The sequence below is a fragment of the Xyrauchen texanus genome, chromosome 46, assembly GCF_025860055.1.
Source record: "Xyrauchen texanus isolate HMW12.3.18 chromosome 46, RBS_HiC_50CHRs, whole genome shotgun sequence".
Taxonomy (NCBI): Eukaryota; Metazoa; Chordata; class Actinopteri; order Cypriniformes; family Catostomidae; genus Xyrauchen; species Xyrauchen texanus.
In genome coordinates this window covers 18,915,688-18,937,143 of record NC_068321.1, presented here as the reverse complement: position 1 = coordinate 18,937,143, position 21,456 = coordinate 18,915,688, and the positions used below count along the sequence as shown (strand labels likewise).

The window sequence follows — 21,456 nt, the reverse complement described above, 5'->3', positions numbered from 1 at the left end:
TTCTTATAGAGCTAAGCAGCGCTTGAATTAAAAATCAATTGAAAGTACAAGTCCATCCACAATTGCCAATTTTCACCACAATGGTAACCCCCAAAACTCCAGCCTATAGACACTCTTTTTAAATACCTATACAGAACATTAACAGATTTCCTCCTATTCTCATCTTGCTCAAAAATGCATAAAATAACACTTAATTTCAACATTTGTTCACCCCATCTAGCCCCATGCTGGGAAATGGAAATCCCCTGCCAAGTTTCATCAATACTACAAAAAGTATTCAAGTAATCCTAACTCAAATGGATTAAGTAAACTTCAGTTTTACAAATTTAGTTTGGTAGAATGCAATGAAATCATGTACAGACAAAATGTTTGTTGCTTTAGTTTAGTTTTTGCTTTCATTTTAATTAAGTAAATTGAACAACCTGCAAAAATATTTATTTATTTATTTATTTATTTTTTTGAGTTGCAGAAGGAGATAAAATAATAATCATGCATAAAATGTAAAAACTCTATTTACTCTACATTATTACAAGTTCATGTCCCTGGAAAAAACATGACAGCATTTATTCAAATGCACACTATGGTGTTAATGATGTGGTATACATTGTCTATCCATAATTTATGAATGCAGCAATATTAATTAGCATATTGATTTACCGTGTGCATCACAGAGGAAGAGTACAAATACAACTGAGAGAGGCGGGATTGTATGAGTTTGTTTGTACTGTGAAAGCTGTGCCATTTGCTCTAAATTCATCATTTTTGTTGTTGTCAGTATCTGTCAAAAACCCCTGGGATTTCATGGCTTGTTGACCTAATACACTCACATTTTATGCCCCATTATGGAGATGAGAGACTTTATTTTCCCTCTTGATAGTAAGCTTTTAGGCATATAACGGAATGGTTGGAAATGAAAACATGAGGGGTAAATTAAATCATGTCTGCCGCCTGTGTTAACTTCGTTATGGCAACTGGGTCAAATCTCTGCTCTGCTTTAACACAGTAGGCCTATTCAGTGCACGCAGTGTGCAGTTGTTAGAAGCGACGCGTTTAGAATGCTTGGTCTCCGTATGAGTAAAAAACAAAACGTTTCTTCTTAATAATTGATTGTTTGGGCTAGAAATGGTAAATTCATGCTCGCGTTTACACCTCTGCATATCTCGCAGCTGTTAATCCGCGTATGCGCAGTAAACGCCTCTATTGTCTCCAGCAGCAGCGGCGGCGGCGGCGAGTGAGTGAGCGCACGGACGGATCTGCGCGAGCAGGGAGCGGCACACACTGACCCGAATCTCCAGGCAGACGGAAGGAGGACGAACGTACCTGGACGTGGACACTGGACGGGCATCAACAGACAATCATGGCTGATCTATAGAAGTCATTCCTTTCTAGACCAAAGTACTGCGGATTGTTGCCCGTGTCATCGTCTCTGGTGATTTTGGGCAGCCTGTCCTGTCAGTTGGTAATAAGGGGAGAGAACGTGTTGCGTTTTTTCCTTTCTTGAAATACGCGACATTCTGACTTTTGGCTTTATTATCAGCCTCTTGTTCTCTAGTGAGTAAAGGTGATTAAAGAGACTTTAAGTCCATGATTCGACCAAGAAAATGGGCTGTTGCGTCTACGAGACACATCTGTTTTAGTCGGATTTTAGCGCTTGTTTTGGTCGCTTGTCTGAAGGAGGCTTGAAAAAGCGCCGCAGACAAGCATAGGGGCCGATCCGTGACACCTATTCCGCGACACCTCCACTTATTTATAGCGGATACTTTTGGATGGGGGGCAAGCAGAGTACGGCGGGGCGACCCCGGGGAGCTTTTCCCGGAGTCTCGACAGATGACAGCGCGGTGCCACCCTCGGCCCACTTCGGACACTATCGGCCAGGTGGCACGATGGGACTGCGTAGTCGCTCGGTGAGCTCCGTGGCGGGGATGGGCATAGATCACAGCGCCACGGTGCCCTTCGGGTTTTACACCCCGAGAGGAACAGACTCGGACAGAGCCGGAGGGGTGTCTGGCTCCGATTCAGCCCATAACGGGAACGGCTACCAGGAAACGGGCGGTGGGCACCACACGGACGGTATGCTTTACCTGGGATCCCGCGCGTCATTGGCAGACACTTTGCCCCTGCACATCGCTCCCCGATGGTTTAGCGCTCACAGCGGTAAGTGATAGCTTAAAGTACGCATAGAAAGGGCGCAGTGGCACAAAATAAAAGTGGTAACCCGCAATTGTTACCTGATGGAAATATTTTAACTTGACTTAAACCATAAAATTACTTTGTCAGGTAGGGTAGAATGGGGCTAAGGCACACCATTAGGATTTTTTTTTTTTTTTTCTGGTCAAAACAATTGTCAAAAAAAAAAGATATATATATATATATATATATATATATTGATGGAGCAACATCATTTGTGTGAAAATAAAAAGAACGGAATGTTCTTTTCATTCAAATATAAAAAATAAAATACAAATAGCAAGAGAGCAGTGTTGGGTGTAATGCATTACTAAGTAATCAATTGTTCTAATGTTAAAATATGTTTTCTAATTTAACGCTGCCCCCTTAAATTCTTTGGCCAGTTTATGAATAATATATTTGATATTATATGATTTATTTGAAAGAATTAAAAGAACAATTTCAAGTCTATCCTTGTTTTATCTGGTCGAGGTTGATAAGTGTTTTATAATGTAATTAGTAATAAGTAATGCAATTACTTTTCAGACAGAGTAATTAGTACAGTAATCTAATTACACTGTAGAAGATGTAATTAGTAGTTAGTAATTAATTACTTTTTAGTGTAACATTTTATCCCACGCTTGAGGTAAAAGGTCCCCACATTTGGGGTAAAAGGCCCCCAGGGGGGTTATAGTGATATTAGATAAGAGTAACATATTAAGAATATTTATTTTAAATAACCACTTCAGAAAAGGGTTAACCAATTTCTGATCTTTTCAATCACAATTGGTATTTCAGAACATCTCAAGTACTCTATAAACAAATTAATCTCCATATATAATCTCCAAATTAATCAATGTGAGCCCACTTTAAACATTTTACATAACAAACCTATTCCCCTCACTTATTAAAAACAATGTGTTTTATGGGGGGGCCTTTAGCCCCAGCAATAGGGGGGCTTTTTACCCAAAATATCATCCTTCCACTTATTGGACATAAAAACCTTTGATTTAATAACCTTGAACAAAACTGAAAATGGCAAATACATATTTTGTCTCCAAATAAATGTGATAATTTTAGGGGTTCTCATTAGCTACATTAATCTGCAAGATTTTAAAAATGATTAAATATTACATTACAAATTACCTCAAAATCACACATTAGATATAGCATGCAATGATCTCATGGATCAGAAATATTTTGCAATGTATAGTGACAAACAGGTTATAATTAAAGTACTTGTTTTTGTTTATGTTTAGTTTTAGGAGAAATTAAAATCAAAAGTGCTATTAGCCCCATCGTACCCTTTTACATTTAAAATTAAATTTTTGTTTTAATTGAATACAACTAGTAATGTTAGATGTTGCCACATGAATTACACTTTATTTTATGTCTAAATTAATTGGTTTGATTCCAGCCAAAATATTAGGCCTATTTAACATCAGAATCTACTAGGTTACACTAACAAAACCCATTTTAAAGGTTAGAATAAGTAGAAATAGCTCCTTGAGATAACAATTGCAGGATACCACAATTTTACAGTGTATACATCAATGCCACATGTAGTACGGAATATCGCTCAAGGGCACGTTGTTGCTCCAGTTAAGCCCATTGAACTTTACTGGCTCTGCGTTTCCACCGGCAGGAGGGGGTTGCTCACGAGACCTGTCTGACCGATGGCTGGACATGTCATGTGGTGTCTGTTATGACTGGCGTGAATTGACGTTAATAAGCCACTAAGCCAGCCTGCCAGATCTTAATGAGACAATTAGCCTATGATTATAGTTAGAGGGGGGACTCAATGGTTATCATTCGCTTAGCTCAAACCACAAAATGTCTCTCTGACTGGGCTTGTTTAGGCTTGAGCTGCAGCGCTCTACTGACGCCTTCCAGTCTCTTGGTGCTCGTTAACCAAGTCCCAAATATGGTCTCCAGAGGGAAACTCGACATATGTAAACAATTGACTCAGTTTTTCCCTTAAAGGTTATCTCGCTTACTCCAAATGAGTTTTCCCTCTCATTGTGAGGGAACGTGGCCCATGTTAACAGTTGAGGCGTTAAGCTCTGAATGTCATGGTGCCTTATTTGGCTTTTAAACGGTAGTGATCAACCACAGGTTGCCAGGTTGCTACTGTGAGTTAATGAATGTCAAAGTGAACACAGGAGAGGTCAGGTGCCTTTCTAAAGGGTGAGGCCCAGGGATCATGGGGGAAATGATCTAGGAAGAGTATACTGCCTGTTCTTTGTATATACACACACACATATATATATATATATATATATATATATATATATATATATATATATATATATATATATATATATATATATATATATTCTCCTGTCAAACAATGAATTGATAATGACTCATTTGAAACACTGACTTAAACATACCCTCACATATCAGTCCAATTTGCCTTTTAAAGCCGTAGAAACTGAATACAATCACTCAGTTTTAATTTAGCTTTTAACAACCAGTAATTAGTAGGTCTCAAGCCATTATTGCATTAAATTATTTATTATTTGCCAGTTAACTTCTGCTCAATCTGCAGCATCTGTGGCATAATGTTGATTACCACAAAAAAAAAAAAAAGTTTTTTATAAAAGCACTTGCATTAATTTTTCGGTTAAAACTTTGACTATTAGTTGAGCTGTAAAGATGTTAAATTTGGCTATAACTTTAACAGAATCGGTTAGTAAGCGATTTTATCATATTGAAATCATGTTAACAAGCCTATTTTTATGTCTTGTGGCTATACTATTGAAACAGTGTGTATTTTAATGTTCATCGCTTGGCCCCCATTCACTTCCATTGTTAGTACTTCACTATATTAGTACTTCACCTCGATTTTTGCTTTCTTAAAGTCGAATTACATTTTTATGCTGTTGATTGAGCTTAACTTGTATTGAACCCAGGGTCGGGTTTACGATTTCTGATGCCCCAAGCAACCAACCAACACTGGGGCCCCATGTCGAAAAACTTTGCTAAAAACATTACAATTATCATTTTTAATTCTTCCTATCAGCCATTGTTGCCAAGTACATTCAAAATGTTTAATGAAATAAAAATCTAGTTAAAGATAACTAATGCATGTTTTCCAGTTTTTCCACAATACAGTGATAAAATAGCAATAGTTACCTATGTTTACAAAACATTTTTAAAAAGTTAACTTCTCTGAGACCGCTGACAAAAGCTAATTTGTTGTGTACCCAATACAACATGTCACCCCTCAAGCAGTTTTTGCAGAGCTTGAGGGGTGACACGCAATTGCATGGTTTGCGTGGTGGTTAAAACCACTACAGATTGAACCTGGAATATTCCTTTAAAAAATGTGATAATATAGAAATTAAAATTATTTTTATTCAAGTTTAAGGATGTTTTTATATATTTGAATAAACCTACATTGATTACATCAATGAAAGCACTTTTACACATGTAGTTTTTGGAATATTTAGGAGAAACATTAACTGCATGGATTTAATAGTAAAACTGAAAGCTTATTAACTGCCGTCAAACTCTTTGAATGAGGCTGGATTCACTCAGTGTCTTACAAATTATTTCTGTTTATTCTCACTAGGCAAACAGAAGTAATGTTTACATCACTGGCAGGCCTACTTCCAATATATTTTAGTGAACTGCAAGTCAGCTTGCTTTATTAATTCATCTCATGTGTCAAACTTCATGCATGATATTTACAGCAGCAACTTCACCATTGACCATGTTTGGAGACATGGAGCTATTCTGTTGTCAAATACTTTTTGGTGATATAATAAGACTTAATTATTTTCTTTCTTTTTTACTGAATATTTCAGAATTTGTGTTAAAACCAATAGTAAGCAGTGAGAATTAATATTGTTTTCTGAAGCAAATGTAAGTGGTGCCTGTCCTTGGAAAAGTTGCCACTACAATTCTTGGGTGGGTGGTTGGTAGGACATTGCTGGGTGATTGCTATAGGTTGTTGCTTACCGGCCCAGGTCAAAAAGCCCATCCCTAAGTCTCTATGATATTCTAGTCCCTAAATATGGCTCTGGTTTCTCAATTAACGTAACCCTATGAGATTTTTGCCCCACACCTTAGCAAACACCAATAATGATCAGCAATGGCCCTTGTTTAATGAGTAAGAATCAGTGGCTATTGCCCTTGATTTAAAAATGACTCATTGATATTTGTTCATTGAGAAGAAGGTATTCATCTAAATTGGAGGATCATTGTGTTTGTAAGGAAGTCTAATTTTCTTTGACCTTTTTGTCAAAACCACGAATTCCATTCTACATGGTCACCACATTCTTTGCAGTCTCTTCATAACTTTTTTGCTCATTTAAAGCTGGTTCATTCAGGTTAATGCTCAAATGATTGTGTAGAGCGCTGGCCTAGTCATTGAGGCAGTCGCTCACCTGTTTGCTGCACACAAGGAGATTAAAAGCGAAAGTAATCGCTCAGCATAAAGTGCTCTGTTTAATCATTATTGGTCACCATTAGAAAGCAGTGTAATCATTCACTTGCCTTTGCTGCAGTGTATTTCCCCCTTATAAAGCAGCCACTGTATATATGTCGGATGTTAGGTAATATTACAATGGATGTCTTGATTCTTTATTTTTACATTTTTGTAATTCTTTGACGTTTAAATAGTTTTATCAGCTTAATATGCAGAGACAATGCTAAGTAAGTCACTATGTGGTGCTTTCAAAATATTGCTCTGCTTGTTTGAGTGTTCCTACCAGCCAGACATAGCAACATTGGCTCTCTGTGTATCTGGCCAATAGCAGACATGAGAAGTGTTCAGGAAACATGTTTGAAAATAGTCATTATTTTAGCAGTTCCTTGTGGTGATGCTAGTGGTGCGGAAATGACACACTTCACCTTTAAATGGAATCAATTTTTCACATTATTTGCGAAAACAATAGATTGTTACAGGGTTGGTTTGGTGGCAGGTCTTTTTGGAATGTTGGGATTGTGGAACATCTGTGCTGATCTGTCTGGAAGTAGGGTTCAAGAATATAGGTCACTCTCTTGAATCATTTCTGCTTTTTCTGTGCCTCGCTGGTCTCTCTCTTTCTGCATTACTCTCTCTCTCTCTCTCTCTCTCTCTCTCTCTCTCTCTCTCTCTGCTCCCCTTAGCTCAGGGAGTAATACATTTATGCAAAGACACAGATGCACACATACTCATATGCTAACATCTTACTGACACAAAAGAAAACACAAAGCACTCCTGAATACAGCTCGACTGACATTGTTTTTTTTTTTAATGACTAATGCCTATGCAGTATCTAGAGAGCATGGTGGATGATGGCTGATATAATGCCTGTACAGTATATAAAACAGTCAAATTATACTTCTTGGTCAAAACACCCTTCGTAACAATGTATTAATGTAAACAGTAAGTGAGTAAAGTAGGTCTGGGTAAAAAAAGTATTTTCCATTTAATCACAATCTTCATCTGAACAGTCTGAACAATAAAACCACTTGACTTGACTTGATATTGATTCTTAAATCCCAAGATGGATCTTTTATTCTATGAGCAAACCTCTACAATTCAAGTAAATCACTTGCAAATGTGACTAAAAATATCTGTGATTAGACACGGGATGGTAATTGAGTTGTATAGTGGGGAAGAAGTTCAGCAACGAGATCCTTTCACTGCATGTTGAGAGTAAACGTTTGGTTTGACTCGTTCCAAAGACAAGATCTACGCTATCCATTTGTCATTGAATGATGTCTCTTTTATTAAACTTTCTGTTCTTTACAGTCAGTTGTTGATCAAAAACAACATAAAAGGACCAATTCTAATCACATACAGCACAGATGTTGTAAATGCTTTCGTTAATATATCCCAGGGGACTGCAGATTAAATTTAGCCTTAGCCTAAATCAGGTACAATGCATCAAATGGAAACATTTATATTTAATATTGTACATGGTCCCTTATAAATAAATAGATAACTAAATATGCTCAGCCAAAACAGTTCTGAGAGACGCTCACTGAACTGCAGCTATTCTTAAAGAGACAGTATATTTTTAGCGCTTGTTCTACATCAATGTAAATACTTGTAAATAGTACAAATTATGTATGTAAACATTAAACATGTGTGTGTATATACACCGATCAGCCACAACATTAAAACCACCTGCCTAATATTGTGTAGGTCCCTCTCGTGCCGCCAAAACAGTGCCAATCCGCATCTCAGAATAGCCTTCTGTGATGAAATTCTTCTCACCACAATTGTACAGTGCGGTTATCTGAGTTACCATAGATTTGGTCAGTTTGAACCAGTCTGACCATTCTCCGCTGACCTCTCTCATCAACAAGGCGTTTTTATCCGCAGAACTGCAACCAATCGGAGTACATTTTAGAGACTGTTGTGTGTGAAAATCCCAGGAGATCAGCAGTTACAGAAATACTCAAACCAACCCATCTGGCACCATTGAGCAGCAGTTCTGCGGACGGAAATGCCTTGTTGATGAGAGAGGTCAACAAAGAATGGCCAGACTGTGTATGGCCAGACAGTGTTTCAGACTCTTCTTTTTCTATTTTCTAGAACTGTCTGATTTTTTTTATTTTTTATAAACTGATTTGGTAACACTATAATAATGTTCCATAGTTAATACAAAACTATGTAGGAACTAATGCAGGATAAATTAAGAGTACAGCATTAACTCTTCAGTCACTACTACTAACTAGGAAGAGTAATTAATTAGTTTGTAGTTAGGGACAAATTGATGGCTGTGGTAGTTCACTATTAGATAATCAATAATTACTGAATATTTTATATGTACCAACTAACTACTGATCACTTAAAATAACAACTATGTTGTTATCAATCACAAAATGAACACCTCGAAAATGTGTTGTGTTGGTATTGTACAGCCGTGGCCAAAAGTATTGGCAGTGACATAAATGTTGTGTTTCGCAATTCTTTCTGCTTCAGTTGTTGTGGTGTTGATTCACATTGTTTCTAGATTATTGTGCAGAGTGATCAGATGCATTTTAAATAATTGCAAAAGGCTTCATTGGCCAAAAAAATTAACTTTATCACAAAAACCCAAATTCTTTGGCCCTGGCACAAAATGACCAGCTAACATCATTTTACTAATCATATCAGCAGCACCTGGGAAAGTGAGTGTGAACTGTACTAGTCAGGTGAAATCACTCTATCATTCTGATTGGATTATAAGAGCAGACTGATTGCTATAAAAGCAGGAAAGAAGTATTTCCAATCATTGTGTTCTTGTTTGCAATTTTTTACCTCTAAAGAAAGACATGCAGCCATCATCGCTTTGCATCAAAATGGCCTCACATGCAAGGAAATTGCTGCAAAGAATATTGCACCTGAAAGAACCATTTATCGGATCATCAAGAACTTCAAGAAGAGAGGTTCGACTGCAGTGAAGAAGGCTTCAGGACGTCCAAGAGTGTCCAGTAAGCGCCAGGACCATCTCCTCCCGAGGAGTCAGCTAGAGAATCGTGTAACCACCACTGCAGAGCTTGCTCAATATTGGCAGCAGGTTGGTGTGAGCGCATCTGCATGCACAGTGAGGCGAAGACTTTTGGACAATGGCCTGGTGTCAAGAAGGGCAGCAAAGAAACAACTTCTCTCCAAGAAAAACATCAAGAACAGACTGAAATTCTGCAGAAAGTTCAAGGATTGGACAGCAGAAAACTGGTGCAAAGTTATTTTCTCTGAAGCCCCCATCCGACTGTTAGGGACATCTGGAAAATCGATAGTCCGGATAATACTGAAGCAGTAAACTTTGCAAAACACAAAATGTATGTCACTGCCAATACTTTTGGACATGGCTGTACTACAAGCCAACTGGCAATTACAAATCAGTGCCTAATGAGACATGCATTTATGAATGATTTTTCTTGAAGAAAAAAAAAAATGGTCATACAGACTATGTCAGCACTTGCATTTGATGCAACTGAAACAGAACCTATTGTAGCCTAATAGCCCAAAAACCTACAACACAATTGCTATAAACTCCTTAGAAGCTGTACAATCATTTACTTTGGTTATTCTTTAACCTAAGGGAATTGATATGACTCTTTATGATCCAAATATCAACAAAAATATTCTACTGTCAGCAGTTACACACACCCTGACTTCTGTATTCTTTAACTACAAAAACAATTTAGGGGCTAGAGGACTGCCTCCGATCCGCCCGGGGAGGCGTGGTTGTCATTCATTAGAGGGTGGAGGAGTGGCCGAGGACCAAGCTACGGTATATCCTCCTCCTTCCCGGGTCTTCTGGCGAGAACCGGCTTGACAATATAAATAATAGTTTAATGAAAAACTTAAAAGACACAAACACACACATGATGGTCAGCTGACGTAAACGATCTCTCTCTCGTCACACCACCTTCCGCAGTCGGCCTTTATCCCTCTCAGAGGCTTAATTAGCCGGAGAAGGGACCGGGTGTGTATAATCACGACCCGGTCCCGCCCTTCGCCCTGTCACATTGTCATTGAATGACAAATATCAAACTAAGTTTCATTTATTTTAAAAATAGCCCAATAACACTTTTCAAGCAAAAATGTTGGTTTGAAATGATAAAACAATAGATACAATGTTAAAATAATTTTTGGGGGGGGAAGTTATCAGCACACTGGCATGTAAATGCACTCAGTTATGTCTGAATTGAATGTAAACATGTGGGAATCAGGGTATTTTTGTGGGATCTTTGGATTAAGCCTCGCAGTGTAAATTCAGTCTTAAAGACTTGCCTCTGTCTATTAAATTGTCTTAATCAAACAACAAGACAATTTTTGACAAGAAAAAGCGAAAACCACTCATTGCTCGGATAAAAGCACCAATTCATTGTTCAGATGCAAATTTGTGTTTACTGTGGTTTTGAAACTGGTTTTGAAGATTGTTCAATTTCACAGGGACATATTAATACATCAGTCTATCACTATTCATGAAGCAACAGAGTCCCAAATACAAAATGAGACAAACACATGCACACGCAGAGTTGAAGGAGGTCGACTGTTGCTGTGACAACCCTGTCGCTTGTCACCGCTGTTTTCAGCCTGCAGTCTTTCATGCAGCCTCAACGAGCCTGCTGCCACCCCCACAACACTCGCACACTCATTTCATCGAGACCCAGAGGGAGGGAGAGAGAGCGAGAAAGAGAGAGACATTCCTTTTTGCACCCGGTCACTCGCACTTCCTGCATGCTGTTTCACATCTAGTCTGTGAATGACAGCTGCCAGAGCCTTTCAATGAAGGAGGAGCGGCTTGTACAAATAACTGGCCAATTAGCAGTTCCAAGCAGACAGCGAGAGGCCATGACAACTGTTTCCATGGAGCGGAGACCAAACCTTGCCATTATACAGTGGAGACTAGCTAAAGATAAACCTGTGACAAGCACAAGGGCGGCTTGCGTCACCCAAAGAACCTTTGAGATTTCATTTTACAACAGTTACCACTCCGAACTTTGGTTTTCATATTTCTACTACCCTAATGAAAAGACTAGCATAGCTGGAGCCTGATCTCATGAAAAGCAATTGGACGGGGGCCTGGGTAGCTCAGCGAGCAAAGATGCTGGAGACACGAATTCGAATCCAGGGCATGCTGAGTCACTCCAGCCAGGTCTTCGAAGCAACCAAATTGGCCTGGTTGCTAGGGAGGGTAGAGTCACCTGGAGTAACCTCCTCGTGGTCGCTTTAATGTGATTCGCAATTGGTGGGACGTGTGATGAGTGTGTGTGGATGCCACAGAGAATAACGTGAAGCCTCCACACACGCTATGTCTCCACGGTAACAAGCACAACAAGCCACGTGATAAGATGTGTGGATTGACGGTCTCAGACACGGAGGCAACTGAGATTCGTCCCCCACCCCCACCACCCCGTATTGAGGTGAGTCAGTACGCCACCACGAGGAATTAGAGCGCACTAGGAATTGGGCATTCCAAATTGGGGTGAAAAAGGGGAGAAAAGAAGAAAAAAAAGCAAATGGACTGTGGTGAAGTTTTTGCCAAATTATATTACTTGGTTCATTATGCATATTGTGGCAGTTCCGAGGTGAGATGTCCACTGTGTGGTGCTAAAAGCGAGTGAAATGTTCTCCCAAACAGCTGAGGTTTTTAAAGGTTAATGCTCTATTGAGTTTTAAATCAACAAAACCAACCTCCCTACCCTAAACCTTAAACATAACCGATAGTGTCATTAAAAGAAAATGTTAGATGAAAAAATGCAATTGCTGAAGCAACCACATCATTTTGAGGTGCTTCTATGACACTTTCACCTCACGTGTCGACTTGCGGGCTCTTCAGGACTCATAACACAGGCTTTTACATTGCAAGTGCAATGCTCTATCATTTGAGCTACAACACAATTCAGTAACACGTGAACAAGCTTGTAAATGTAGTTGGTAATATTATACAAACGTGAAAATATAACCTTACAAGTAAAAGTGTTTATATGTCATAAGATAGTACTGGGTAGGAAAAGGGTGTAAATAATTTTTTTATTGAAAAAAACCTGCCTTTTTTACTTGTGATTTGTGTGAAAGTGAATAAAAGTTTTTGTTGTTGTAGCATCGCTAGTGTTAATTTCACAAGGAAACTGCAGCCCAACATACAACGAGCCACGTAAAAATAATTTTTCAAAAACAGGTATCATGATTCTTTGAGACCAGGTTATTACATACTGTACAATGACGAGGTGAATGAGGGTGAGTAATTGATGATAACATTTTTATGTTTTGCTGGTGAACAACATGTAAATACTTGTCCACCATCAAGGCCAGCACTAAACCAGTATAAACCCACCTGAAGCTGTATGGAAATTCATGCTGTTCTTTTCAGCAAGGATCACTTCCTTTCTTTTTATAGCCCTATTGTTGCATACACATTGTTACTTGATCATTCACACTATCAACAAGAAAATAAACCCACGTCTTTCTCTCAACGGCCAAAACAACATCCTGTAATCAGGAAGTTTACAGACGAAAACAGTATGTCTGCATCTATGCCCACCCCCTTTCAAAACACACACACATACATAAATACACACACAGACACTCTTCTGCCTCTCCATGCCATTATCTCCCTTTCGTTCTACTGTTGCCACGGAAACAGCTGTTCTTTTCCGACTGAAGGTAATAAGTTGAAACTAGTTGAGGAGAGTTCTTTCTGATGTAATTTGAACACGGGTAAGCCCATGTATGGGCATCTTGGCCATTCCATTGAGGAAAGTTGGGGTCAGTGATTCAGAGACCCTCTGATGGTAGCAAGGGGCCTTCTCTTATGTCGAGCAACAATAAACCTCATCGCAGATTGCATTATTTGAGAGCTGATAAACAGCGAAAACATCATGCAATATTGATTTGGTTTTTGTTACAGTTTTCATGCTTGCACACCTTACCCAAGAACACTTTATTTCGCTGCATTTAAATAGGTTTTTGTGCCTACAGTATGCACATTTGTGTCTGCTCACCTTCTTGGACGTTTTCATGATGTAAAATAATGATAGATCTTAATTTGAAAGCCTGGCAGATTCAGACTAATCTCTCTGTGAATTCACCAACAGTAGGTACTGTAAAATTTCTCCAGCTGAAATCAGTCAGTGGTTTCCGAAATTCTAACTACTGCCCCCAGTGGCTGAAGAAGGAAGTGTTGTTGAACATATCGGCAAGTTTGAGCTCCCGTGTCCACAGAGTGGCGCTAAAAGTGAGTTGTAAATCAAGTTGTTTTAGTTGTAAATTATGCAATGCAGTCCCCAGAAATGTATATTTTATTAATCATATGCCCTAACCCCAACCATAAACCTAACTGTCAGTAGAGTAAAAATGAAATCTTAGAGCAAAAATATATTCTTCGACTCGTGCTCATCCTTAATTATGTGAACGCAAATACTTCCTGGTTTCCATGGAACCAGAACCGGTGTTTCTGAGGCTTCTTGCCCAACTCCCTATCAATCACACTCCATGAAACAGTAAACTACATTTACAAAGTAATATGGAGGCACATCGTGTGCCCACACACAATTACACTTGCACTGAATAAGATAATTCACAATGCCTGACAACCCCTTGCACCTTGTGACAAGGAATGCCATTGAATCAGACGCTTCAAACAGCAAAGCTGCTTTTTGTGTGGCGGCATGAAGACGTAGGAATACTCTCCGAATGGTCACTGCTTTAAAGGAAGATGTCATGCTGTCTAATAGCTCTCTCTCGCTCTCTCTTTCCTCCTTCGACTGCTGTGTCACCAAGTTTAAATCCTTGTCTTGCTCTTCTCTTGCACTCCTCCTATTTTCTCTCCACTCTTTCCTTACAATTTTATAGAGACTCTATCTATCTATCTGTATGTCTGTCTGTATGTCTTTCTGTCTGTCTGTCCGTCCATCCATAGATTCATCCATCCATCATAATTTTATCGGCTATTGAAAACCCCATATCGGTCAACTACCTTGGGTACACATAATTGTAAATAATTAAATATTTTTAAGTCTTAAAGTCTCCATGAAGTGCCTTGACAAGTGCTTTGACATATTGGTGTTTTGACATATTTCCTACTTAAACAGGAAGTGGGGGAGGGATATGACGAATGACTATACACATTTTTTTTAAATAGCCAATAGGCTACAGCAACACACACACACCCTTTCCGCCATGCTGCTCATACAAGAGCCACTTTCTGGGGAAACTTAACAGTGAGAAGCGATTTTAATACTGGCCAGCATTTCCAAAGACTTGAGAACCGAACGATGATCTAACTGACAACATTAATCCATAACCAGCCCACAAACACACATAGCACATCACGGGCTTGGCTTACAACGAGGCTGTGTTTAAAAGACAATATATCCATGTTTTGAATCACAAAACACTAAGCATAAAGAGTAAAGAACACTTCCTTAAGCTATACATCCCAAAAAACCTCAAGCCACACAAAAAATGCAATAAACTCCAGCAACTTTTCTTTCCACAGTGATCATCCCTATGCCCTATTCCCCTCTGAAGACAATTACCTTCCACTGTGAGAGCTTTAGATGGCTAAAAAGGTGATAATGTTCAGTCAGAGCTCACTTTTTAAGAGATTCTTATTGGAAATTCTGTTTGGAACAACCCTACATCATGGATTGTGCTCCCTACGAAGTGCCCTGCGAAGGCATGATCAGCTCCAATTTGCAAACAGCTAGAGACGTTTAACAGTTGTAGAGGGATTGTGCATTCTTGTTCTAGAAAGCATTTGATTGAACAAGGTTTCTCAACCTCAATATGACATCATGGATTTCCATCATGGAGTCTTTTTAGCCAGAAGAGAAAGACTGCAGATTTGAAATGCTGAAACTAATAACTTAACTTCTGAAAACTAATTTTGTCAACATTTCAAAGTGCACTAGCATAAAGATGACATTAAAGCTAATAGATATGCACTTAAAGCAGAAAACCTTTAACTTTGATTAAGCTTGTTAATCCTGCTGTAAACAGTGGAGATGTTAGTGGACTTCAGGAGAAATCAGTTGAGATGATATTGGACTTCAGAAGAAAACAGTTGAGATGATATTGGACTTCAGGAGAAAACAGTCGAGATGATATTGGACTTCAGAAGAAATCAGTTGAGATGATAGTGGACTTCAGGAGAAAACAGTGGAGATGATAGTGGCCTTCAGGAGAAAACAGACGAGATGATAGTGGACTTCAGGAGAAAACAGTCAAGATGATAGTGGACTTCAGGACAAAACAGTGGAGATGATATTGGACTTCAGAAGAAAACAGTTGAGATGATAGTGGACTTCAGGAGAAATCAGTGGAGATGATAGTGGACTTCAGGAGAAAACAGTTGAGATGATAGTGGACTTCAGGAGAAATCAGTGGAGATGATATTGGACTTCTGGAGAAATCAGTGGAGATGATATTGGACTTCAGGAGAAAACAGTCGAGATGATAGTGGACTTCAGGAGAAAACAGTCGAGATGATAGTGGACTTCAGGAGAAATCAGTGGAGATGATATTGGACTTCAGGAGAAAACAGTCGAGATGATAGTGGACTATAGTGGACTTCAGGAGAAATCAGTTGAGATGATATTGGACTTCAGGAGAAATCAGTTGAGATGATACTGGACTTCAGAAGAAAACAGTGGAGATGATATTGGACTTCAGGAGAAATCAGTTGAGATGATATTGGACTTCAGGAGAAATCAGTTGAGATGATACTGGACTTCAGAAGAAAACAGTGGAGATGATATTGGACTTCAGGAGAAATCAGTTGAGATGATACTGGACTTCAGAAGAAAACAGTTGAGATGATAGTGGACTTCAGGAGAAATCAGTTGAGATGATACTGGACTTCAGAAGAAAACAGTCGAGATGATATTGGACTTCAGGAGAAAACAGTGGAGATGATATTGGACTTCAGGAGAAATCAGTTGAGATGATATTGGACTTCAGGATAAAACAGTTGAGATGATATTGGACTTCAGGAGAAAACAGTGGAGATGATAGTGGACTTCAGAAGAAAACAGTTGAGATGATAGTGGACTTCAGGAGAAATCAGTGGAGATGATATTGGACTTCAGGAGAAATCAGTGGAGATGATATTGAACTTCAGGAGAAAACAGTCGAGATGATAGTGGACTTCAGGAGAAATCAGTGGAGATGATATTGGACTTCAGGAGAAATCAGTGGAGATGATATTGGACTTCAGGAGAAATCAGTGGAGATGATATTGGACTTCAGGAGAAATCAGTGGAGATGATATTGGACTTCAGGAGAAAACAGTCGAGATGATAGTGGACTTCAGGAGAAAACAGTGGAGATGATAGTGGACTTCAGGAGAAAACAGTGGAGATGATAGTGGACTTCAGGAGAAATCAGTTGTGATGATATTGGACTTCAGAAGAAAACAGTGGAGATGATATTGAACTTCAGAAGAAAACAGTTGAGATGATAGTGGACTTCAGGAGACATTCCACACTCCACTCCACCAAATATCTCATGTTCAAATGTAAATTCACTCATATTTAATTAAATAACTGTGCATACCCCCACCTTGCACATATTTTACCACTTGCACATGTACATATGCCATTCTGTGTTATATGTCCTATTTTTTTGTATATCTATTTATACTCTTACCTTGTTTTATATTCTGTGTCTCACTGTAATGTTCTGTGTGTACTTGTTTGTTTCTCCTATCACCAGAAAATAATTCCTTTTGTCCATGAGCACACTTGGCAATTAAGCTCATTCTGATTCTGAGAAAAAGGTCATTTTTGAATACAGTTTCTACTGTTTGCACTATTGTTTGCACCATGTCAATTATGTATATTAAGACTGGCTTTATAATAATGTTCATTGCCGGCTTCATACTCTTAGAATGGATGACTAAATAAAATATTGTTGATGGACTTTTCTGTCAGCAATCACAGACCTGTACCTGTTTGAAAAAGGCCTCTGTTCAGTGATGTCCAGCCATTCAGTCCTTTTTGTTTGCTGCCATTGTATGATTTTACAATTTACAGAAACCATACCCAGACAATAGAATACTGGTATTGCATTGGTGCAGATGTGCGTCAATTGCGTTTTCCTTTTGTAAACCCGAATGAAGGTCAAACTGGGAGAAATTAGTGCTCGTCAAGCATTAACTGAAAGTAGGGAATTTTCATGTCAATACAACACTTCACAGCAAGTTTTCTCATTTGCCAGCACCAGTGTGATGGATTTTAACAGTAGAGATGCTTCCTTATCATTAGTCCCCAAAGTACACATTTTTGGATCAATATTTTGTAATAAAAGAGATGGTGACGAGTGAAACCAATATTTATTGGGGAGACTGGGGCTAGTTGTCACGTGGTGGAGTTGTTAGAAGGCCTATATCTCAGTTACTATAAGCTCTGGAGTCAAAAGTTCAATTACACAAATGTGTGTTTTCTCTAACAGTGGTTTTGTGAAGGCCTACTTCAAACCCCTCTTAAATTAGAATAATTTGTGACTATTTTTGTTACTGTTGTTGTGCAAACAAGTGATAAATAAAACCACACTGACATACTGTACTCCGATCAGTCGCAACATTAAAACAACCTGCCTAATAATGTGTAGGTCCCACTTGTGCCACCAAAACCGCACCAACCCGCATCTCAGAATAGTATTCTAAGCTACCATAGACTTTGTCAGATCGAACCAGTCTAGCCATTCTCTGTTGACCTCTCTCATCAACAAGGCATTTCCATCCACAGAACTGCCCCTCGCTGGATATGCCTTTGTTTTACTAGTTAGTCCTGTAGTATTTAACACCTCTTAATGGTTCAACCTGTTTTTGTATGTGGTTTTATGCTTAGTCATGCTGTGTTTCCTGCTTGTACATTGGCCTATTTTTGTTTTTGACAAGTGGCTATCCTTAACTGAATCGCTTTGGTTTAAAACAACTTTTCATATTCATGTCTGTTTGAAAGTCAGCACTCTGTGCAGGTTGCCAGATTTCATCTAGTTCATTGCTTTATCCTGAATGTCACATTCAAGCTGTCTACAAAGCAAACTGGAGGCTGTATCTTACAAAGTGGATTTATTAAGAAGCTGCAAATAAATTGTCTCACTGTTCCTTAAAGCCACAAGGTCCTTTATGATGCAATTCTTTCATTTAGTCCTTTACTTTGCCATGTTTGCAATGATTGATTAAGCATTGCTGCTGTCTGTAACACCCCTTGTTCTAAAAAAAATACTGTTTAAGAAACACTGATCCGTTCAGGCTGCTCTGTGAGAGACACAGATCAATACCTTTGTCAAGTGTTGACATGGCAGAAACTGGCATATAAGACACAGTCATATAAGTCAGTTTCACTCATTACGATTGCATGGTCTGATCGCGAGTTCAATTCTGCCCCCTCCTCTTTGTCCGCTGGCCTCATTTTGGGCACAAACCATGGTATATGTGTGTAATCAATGCAAGTACCACTGTGAAACTAGTAACAGCTATTTACCACTGTAAACTTTCAGATAAAATGTGCATGTTTCCAAGATTATTTGTATTTTTTTATATTGTCATTGTACTAAAGCCAAAGCAAATTATCGAAATACTATCTGAAAAAGTATAACTTTTTATCAAGTTGACAGAGTATCTTTTTTGGAACCAATTTAATATTAGGTGTCTTTAACTAGTATGTACTTAAGCATTCGATACAATGTACTTAATATGTACATACTTGTTGTTGCATTGTACCTACATTTGAAGTACCTGCATTTTGATTAAATTTGTAGTTACACTGTTAACCTTACCCCTAATCCTAAACCTAACCCTAACCCTATGCCAACCCTTACCTTAATCTTTAACTGCCACCCCTACTCTTAAACCTACCCGTAACTCGACCTCAGTACCAGCAAATGTGGATCTTGTGAGGATTTTGCAGAACTATGTAGTTACACAATAAGTACATTGTATTGTATGTATTTTAATGTTAGTACATAGTAGAGCTATGTTAGATGTATAAACTTGAAGAGAAACATTTTCAATTCTAATTTTGTATTGCGCTTTTCAAAATACATGTTTTTTTAAGAGCAGAAACAGTAACAACATCATTTTTGGTAAATGTTAAAAACAGTTATTGTGTTAAACACAATTAAGTCATATCTTAAATGAATACGTTAAAGTGATAGTTCACCCAAAAATTGTAATTCTCTCATTATTTATTCACACTCATGCCATCCCAGATGTGAATGGCTTTCTTTCTTCAATAAAACACAAATAAAGATATTTAGAAGAATATTTCAGCTCTGTAGGTCAAAATGCACATAAAGGCAGCATAAAAGTAATACACATGACTCCAGTGGTTAAATCCATATCTTCTAGAGCGGTCCAGTCAATTTTGTATTATAGCAGACAAAAATATAACTCCTTTTGATGGAGATATGATGTAGTTATATTTATGCAATGCTATCAAGATTCCTTGTTGTCTGTCCCGTGTTTTCTGTTTCACTCAGCACTTCACACTCCATGTCACGTTCCTTGTGGTCCGGCCCGTGTTTTCACCAGTCCCTGTCCTAGAAAACTACACTTCCCATCTTTCCTTGCACTCACCACCTGCCAACACTCACTCATTGTTTTCACCTGCTTATCGTTGCTTATCGTTTAGTTCCATCACTTCGTGTATTTAAACCCTGTTTATTTCTCCATTCCCCTGTCGGTCTTCGATGTATGTGGACGTCTGTTATCCGTGCTCTTGCCTTTGTTTTCTCCCGTGGAACCCTTTGTATGCCCTCCGTGTTTTGTTTTACCTTTTTCCCATCGTGGATGTTTTCTTTGTTCGTGTTTTGTCTTGTTATTTAATAAAAAGCTTCCGCTGCAAGTAGATCCTCATCCCGTGCTTACCTTCACCGTCATTCGTGACAGAAAGACCGACCACCAAATGGATCTAGCAGCGGTTTTCCTCGAACTGGCCCGGGCGAACTTTCCCGTCCGTGAGTACTCACGACTCTTCTCCACGGTTGCCATCCACACTGGGTTCGACGACGACGCCCTGAGGACCATCTACTGGGTCGGATTACCATCATCCCGGCAGGGAGAGGCGCCGGAACCCGGAGACCACCCGTGGAGGGAGTACGTGAGTCTCGTTTTGAGGAAACTCGCGCCCGAGGAACCACCCCTCGTTATTCCGGCTGTCGAGCCTGAGCCCTTGCCTACCCGGATCGATGAGCCAGCGCTGCCAACTTCTTCCGCCCGGAGGAGGAGGAGAAGGAAAGCCTCCGCTCTCCAGCCCACGCCCGCCACGGTCAGCGAGCCAGCGCCCACACCCGCCACGGTCAGCGAGCCAGCCTCGATCGTCCCAGAGCCAGTGCCTGTAGCCTCGACCGTCCCAGAGCCAGTGCCTGTAGCCTCGACCGTCCCAGAGCCAGTGCTGCCAACTTCTTCCGCCCGGAGGAGGAGGAGAAGGAAAGCCTCCGCTCTCCAGCCCACGCCCGCCACGGTCAGCGAGCCAGCGCCCACGCCCGCCACGGTCAGCGAGCCAGCGCCCACACCCGCCACGGTCAGCGAGCCAGCCTCGATCGTCCCAGAGCCAGTGCCTGTAGCCTCGACCGTCCCAGAGCCAGTGCCTGTAGCCTCGACCGTCCCAGAGCCAGTGCCTGTAGCCTCGACCGTCCCAGAGCCAGTGCCTGTAGCCTCGACCGTCCCAGAGCCAGCGCCTGTAGCCTCGACCGTCCCAGAGCCAGCGCCTGTAGCCTCGACCGTCCCAGAGCCAGCGCCTGTAGCCTCGACCGTCCCTGAGCCAGCGCCTGTAGCCTCGACCGTCCCTGAGCCAGCGCCTGTAACCTCGACCGTCCCTGAGCCAGCGCCTGTAGCCTCGACCGTC

The 21,456-nt window shown here is 39.8% G+C and overlaps 1 protein-coding gene across 2 annotated transcripts in view; it reads left to right on the top strand.

Annotated features, from left to right (window-relative positions):
• The first annotated feature begins 1,041 nt into the window (after window positions 1-1,041).
• Window positions 1,042-21,456, top strand: part of LOC127638634 (E3 ubiquitin-protein ligase znrf1-like) — a 45,165-nt gene continuing 24,750 nt past the window's right edge. For both annotated transcript variants that reach the window (XM_052120244.1, XM_052120243.1), the window contains exon 1: window positions 1,042-2,154. In XM_052120244.1, the coding sequence (XP_051976204.1) occupies window positions 1,767-2,154 (388 nt within the window). In that variant the 5' untranslated portion in view covers window positions 1,042-1,766. The remainder of the gene's footprint in view (window positions 2,155-21,456) is intronic.